Source organism: Egretta garzetta, unplaced genomic scaffold, assembly GCF_000687185.1.
Source record: "Egretta garzetta isolate BGI_Z169 unplaced genomic scaffold, ASM68718v1 scaffold598, whole genome shotgun sequence".
Classification (NCBI taxonomy): domain Eukaryota; kingdom Metazoa; phylum Chordata; class Aves; order Pelecaniformes; family Ardeidae; genus Egretta; species Egretta garzetta.
In genome coordinates, this window is record NW_009260621.1 from 1124220 (window position 1) to 1130284 (window position 6065).

Consider the following 6065-nt stretch of genomic DNA (forward strand, 5'->3'; position numbering starts at 1 on the left):
GCCTGCCTCCCGGCCCAGGAGGCAGGGCTGCCCCGCGGGGCCACCCTCAGCCATTTTTGTCACACCGACTGTACCCAAAGAAGGATTCCAGCTTTCATTCGCAGCCCACAGTTTAATGGCTCTAAGACGGCATGGTAATCCACACCGCGCTTGCTGGAATCTTCTGCATTTTTTCCCCTTTTTTTCCCACCAGCTCCTGCTAGTGGCGGCTGAAGAAGCCAGGGTTTCACACGCGGAGTTGCTGTACTCGGCCGTGTAAGCAGATACTTCGCCGGGCAATTACCAGCGTTAATGATAGGAAGGCTCTTATTTACATCTCCCTTTATTCTGGTCTGTACCTGCACCCCTGGGACATCGAAACAGAAGCCATTTCCAAGAATACTTGGGAGTGTGCGTAAGCAGTATTTTTCACATTTAAAAAAAATAATCTGTTTTTAGGGATATGTGATACAAAACTGGAGCTGGACATTCCAGTTCTGTAAATGTGCATAAACCAGTGGAGGCGTGTGACAGTTGATTTACTGCACACCGGGCCATGAGCTCGCTTTTCGGACAACAGTGGTACAGCGGGTCTGGCCGCAGGGGGACAGAAGGTGTCTTTTGCTGTCACCAGTCTAATGTGGGTGACAGCAAGACCCAGTGGGATCCCCGGCCCCTAAAAGTCCTGGTTCTAATCTCTTTGCTCACACACCTGCCGTTCCGCAGCAGAAAGTTCTTCGCTTCCCTGGGACTCCAGTGAGCTATCGGGGCTGGTCCCAATAAGCTCTGCTGGGCTTTCTGGTCAAAAAGGTCTTGGTGAACTCCCTGGCTACAGCCCAATGCCAGCGCCTTTCCCGTATCCCGGGTCATGCCTCTTCAGGCTGTCCCTGTGACAGGACAGGCCCCACACTGACCCTGCTTTTCTGTGGTCTCATGGTAAAGTGGGAGTGTAAATGCCTGGCACCATGCACACCTCTCCCCCTCAATGTCTTGAATCCCGGTGGAAGAAGACAAGTGGAGGTAGCACAGTGAGTGAAACCAGAGCACAGAGGCTTTCTTCTCTTACAGTTTTATTTCACTTCAAAAAAATAGCATCTAGAGCAGGACATCGTGTGGGAAATCAGGCAAGAATGGCCTGCCCTCAGTTCCCACGATGGGAATTCAGAAGGATTTCCAGGGCTAATCCTAAGTGACCGTGTCTTCCTCCTCCTCCTCATCCCCATCCTCTCCCTTTGACGTATGGACTTTGTAGATGACAGCACAGACGCCAGCCAGCCAGGCCGCCACGGTGCCAGCAAAGAATATGCAGAAGCCAATGAGACACAGAAAGATGTAGTCTTGCTTGTACAGCTGGATCAGGCAGCTGAAGCGGAGCTGTGCCTCCACTGCAGGCATTTTCAGGGCACGCAGGCCTTCGGGGGTATAGCAGGTGATGTTGTCGGCATCTGAAGAGGGAAAAGCAGAAGCAAGACTCTGTTGCCTGTCTCTTAAGTGTTAAGGCTAGAAAAATGATGGAGGAGTTTGCTAAACTCCTGAAAAATGTCTATGGACTTCACCCCCCTCTCCCTCCATGGCTTAGGTAAAATCACATAGGCAAGCCCTTGCCAAACCCTTGCCAAATCACAATTCCCAGGTTGCCAGAATGATTTCTGTGGTGTTACCTCCATAGGAAAACATTGCCTTTTGGATTATGCCACTGTGGCAAACCGCTGTACCTGCACTGTTCATCTCTGCTGATTGAGCAACTTCATGTTAATGTAAGAGCACTTGTGTTTGGTTTTGGTTTTTTTTTTATCTCAAACACCCCAGGAAGTGACATAGCCTAAATCATGCTGGAATAATGAGTTTGACAACCAGAGTGGTTTGCAGTTGGGCATATCCCCACCTGCTTTTCTTTTGAGAGAGGAAGAGGAAACTCTTCAATGATTCAGTTCCACCGAAGTAATGAAGGTGCCCTGTCGTACTGTAATATATGCGGTGATAAAACAAGATGCTGGCTTTTCTCTCTGAAGTTAGCGAAGGTGGAGTGTGGTAACAAGCACCGTCTCCTTTCGTTGTCTGTAGAAGCACGGTGTGCCCTCAGCCACAGCTCTCTCCGTCCCCTGCAGGTTTTGAACTCCCTGGGCCGGACACAGTCACCGTGCCAGGCACAGGCTGGTCACTGCTGATGGGTGGGCCTGAGGGAAAGGGAGCAGTGGAGAGGAACAAGCTGCAGGGCATTTATATTACATTACATTACATCATATAGTACTGAGTGGTACAGCTGCAGTGGTTGTTCATGCTGGTATCTCCCATTGTCCTGAAGATAACCAGAGAGCTTTTCTCTGTTACCCAAATCCATCTAGGTTTGGGCAACTTCATGTCAGCACCTAGACTGCACAGATCCAGCTGAACACAAAACACTGGTGCAAAAATGTTCCGTGAAGCAGCAGCAGCTTTTTAAGGGCCAGGATGGGGATCTGCTGGCAGCAGATTTCAGGGCTCTGTCCCAACATCCCTTTGCACCAGAGCCATCAGCTCTTGTCACAACCCTTGGTTTAGGGCCACCTGCCCCGATGAAGAGGGAGCTGCCTTTCCTGCCTAAAGGCAGGCACGGGTGTTTCTCATGCAGCTTGTCCAGCCTGCGCGTGCTTACCGGCAGCCTGAAAGCTTTGCACAGCCGCACACCAGTCCCGGGAGGCACACGGCCTCCTGCGGACTTGCCCACAGCATCTCACCAGGACACAGCAAAGCCCAAGACAGCGGGGAAGTGGAGCAGCCTCTGCGGGCTCCCTGGTTTCCTTGGCTTTCCCATTTTCTGCAGCGTGGTGCGGGGATCCACGCTCATACCTCCACTCCTTGCTGCCACTGCCTTTCCTATTCCTACCCTCTCAAATTGCCTGGAATGAGCTCTATTCTCAGTTCAGTGTGGTTTCTCCAGTCTTACTGCTAAGAACAGTACTTTTTCACACTGTTCCATAACTGCCTGTAACCTGTATGAGGAAAATAAATAACTTTACTGTCCATAGGGTGCTTAGTACAGCTAATAAGACACAGAGATGTCCTTAATTCAGTTCTGTCCTAACACCAGCTTCCATTTGCCCTTCTCCTCTGGGGCTCTTTCGTGCCCCTTCTTATTCGATGGACAGACTTTCTCAAACAATACCTTTTTCGCAGCTCACCCTCGCTATTGTGTCCTGCATCACTGAAACCCAAGCTTTCTTCATGAGTATGTGTTGTGCCGTGTTCCTTTTCAGTTTGGAAAAGTGAGTTCATGCGCTGCAGCTGCAGAACAAAGCTTTGCCCTGGGGACCAGTGTTTTTCTGGGAAAGGGAACTGGTGATTACCCTGCCTCATGAACACACGGTGTCCATGGCCCAGCTGTAGAATCTCTCAATATGATGGGAAACAGCTGATTCTGGGATCCCAGATGATGTAAGAAAAGAAGTCTTGGAGACCCTGTTATCAAGAAATGGTTTTTATTCAGAAGCAAGCTGCACTGTGCTGCTGCAGCCCGTGGGACTCAGTGCTCACCTGCATTGCATTTCTTCTATTGGAAAACTTGAAACAAGAGAGAGCTGGGGTGCTGGAGGAAGTGTGGGAACATATGGAGCCTCCCAGTCATAAGGATACAGAGGCTTTTCTGAGCGCAACTTGTGTTCTGTTTCACTTTCACCATCAAACGTCAGCCGGGACCCAAACCAGAGCTCCCATGGGAACAGCAAAATGCCTCTCTCCGAGTTCTGAGCATTGGGTCACCATCTGATGCAGAGGATCAGTCAAATGTACCCGCTCCGAGGGCTAGGAGCACTGTGACAGTGCGAGGTTGCAGGATTTGTAATTTTTATCTGTCCTAGCACAACAGCTGCCATGCTCTTAAGGCAAAGGGCATTGTGCACACTATTCATGTATGGAGACGGGTCAGGCGGGGAGCAGGGTGTGATCACAGCCCCACAGAAGTCAGCAGCTAAACTCTTGCTGGCTTCCACGCTACCCAAACTTTTCCCAGAGACCCCGACAGCGAGAGATGAGAGCAGAAGAAGAGCTGACTGACTTTCAACCTGGCTTTGTTTGCATCATCGAGCAGAATGGCTGTAGAGATTGCATGAATGAGGTCTGCCTGCCAGGCTCACTGCAGGAAGAGGCTAATGGGAGGTGTTCAAAGTGAAGGGGACACTGGCTGAACGGTGGAGAGCTCAGTGCTGGAGAGGCTGCCCCGAGCAAGTCAGAATGGAGGCCGGAGAGCATTTCCACGGAGAGAGGGGGCTTAACTGATTGTTACGGACACGTTGGTACTGCAGCAGCACCAAACGATCAGAGCAGATGGAGACAAGGCAGGAAATTCAGAGCGGCAGCTTTCCCAGCACAGATCTCCCCAGAGCTCTGTCAAGCTCTTCGTTCTTGGCACTGCAGCCATGGGGTGCTGTGATTCGTGGGCACAGGGATACGTCCTGAGGCTGGAGCCCAGCGTTTTGGAGCAGCAGCAATGTCCTAGCTACAGGCTACACTTCCCTGACTGTCCTGAGGATGGGAGAAAATGTGACTCTCTGGGTGGAGTGCATGTAACCCAGCTGCTCTGGTCTGTGTTTTGTGTAACACCAGAAGATGGGACCCACAGCTGACATGCAGTGGCACAGCCCCGTGAGCTGAAGTTTTGGGAAAGAACAGAGGGCCCTCTCCATTCCACACAGATCTGCAGCAGTAGAGAGGAGAGAGGTCCTGCTCACACAGCCCTCACCTGGAAAATGAACGTTGCTCTCTGTCATCCAGATGATGAAGTCCAAAAAGGAACAGTTGCAGTGCCACAGGTTGTCACTGAGCCCCAGAAACCTCAGGTTGGGCAGGTCCCGGACCATGCTGGTGTCCAGGAACACTAAGCCTGTCCGGCTCACATCCAGGTGCCTCAGCCAGGTGTTGTTGGCAAAAGCATCCTTCTCGATGGCCACAAGGTTGGGATTGTCTGAGATCTTCAGCACCACCAGGCTGAGGAGGTGTGAGAAGGTGCTGAAGGTGACCTGTGTGAGATTGTTGAAGCTGAGGTCCAGATAGACAAGCTTGGCCACACCAATGAAAGTGAAATCCAGGTCACCCCCCAGGAGGTTCCTCCTGCAGTCCAGGTAGACCAAATCCACCAAGAAGCTCAATTCCACTGCCGGCAGGTACGAGACGTTGTTTGCTGCCAGAATCAGCTGCCTGGTGTCCAGCGGGATGGCTTCAGGGAACTCCTGCAACTGCTGCCCTGTGCAGTTTACTTCCAGGTACTGACAGCTACACCTGCTCGGGCAGTTGGTTCTCCCTGATGCCATCCCCATCCCCAAAAGAAGCACGAAGCTCAGGGGCCGTGGTCTGCCTGAAGGAGACATGGTCCAAGACCTTCCAAGGCTGCTCAGCCCTTTGGAGACTGTGAGCAGCCCTATGGAAACTGCGTTATGGTCACAGCCATGCCGAGGAGGTGTCCGACTGCAAGGCTGTCGGGAAGTACTTTGTGTCCGTGACTCACCTGACTCCCTGGCAGAGTGCCCAGCTGGAAACCGAGCCCGGTTTCTACATCGGCAAGTGTGGAACAGTGGCTGGAGTGTCTCCATGTCGCACTCGGTGCCAGATGACACCTCTGTGATGTCAACGCCTTGCAAAAGCTGCCTGGCTTCGGGGACAGTGCCGTGACCTTGCTGGCAGAGCGGGAGGCACTTTCAGCTGAGCGGAGGTGTGGGGAAGGTGTGCGTCAGCTGAGAGCATCAAAACTGTGCAGGGTGGGTGCAAACAGTGCCAATTTTGTCACAAGTGGTGTCAAACTGCAGGAGGCAGTCACTGATTAAGCAAGGCAGTCACTGATTAAGCAAGAGAACCCTGTGTAACGCTGCGCTGGGTTGGCTTTGTCTCCTTTCAGGAGGCAGAAGGCAGCTAAGGAGGTTCCTCCAGAGCCGTTTTTGGCATTTTTACCCAGGACAGGCTTTCCAAGGCTGCCTCTGCTCCCTCTGCTGACTTGCCGCGGTGTTCCTCCGCCTGCCCACCCCTCTGCAGGAGGACCTGCCCTGCCCCTGGCAGAGGGCCGCTGGCTGTAGGTGTCAGTCAGCGCTTAGCACGACAAGCCAGCCTGCCCGCGGCCC

The 6065-nt window shown here is 52.5% G+C and overlaps 1 protein-coding gene across 1 annotated transcript; it reads right to left on the reverse strand.

Moving 5' to 3' along the window:
• Positions 1–978: 978 nt before the first annotated feature.
• LRRC52 (leucine rich repeat containing 52) lies at positions 979–6027 on the reverse strand. The gene is made up of 2 exons (XM_009645300.2): positions 4697–6027; positions 979–1424 (listed from the first exon to the last, which is right to left on the reverse strand). Exons 1-2 carry the CDS (start codon positions 5541–5543, stop codon positions 1165–1167), a joined length of 1107 nt encoding a protein of 368 aa, XP_009643595.2. The 5' UTR covers positions 5544–6027; the 3' UTR covers positions 979–1164.
• Between the last annotated feature and the right edge of the window lie 38 nt (positions 6028–6065).

What these genes read in the sequence shown, in the direction of transcription:
- LRRC52 (XM_009645300.2), bottom strand. Translation starts at nt 5,543, where the DNA reads ATGGAGACACTCCAGCCACTGTTCCACACTTGCCGATGTAGAAACCGG. An exon ending in GAGCAACGTTCATTTTCCAG is followed by an intron (nt 1,425 to 4,696) that starts GTGAGGGCTGTG and finishes TTCCCTCTTCAG; the next exon opens with ATGCCGACAACATCACCTGC.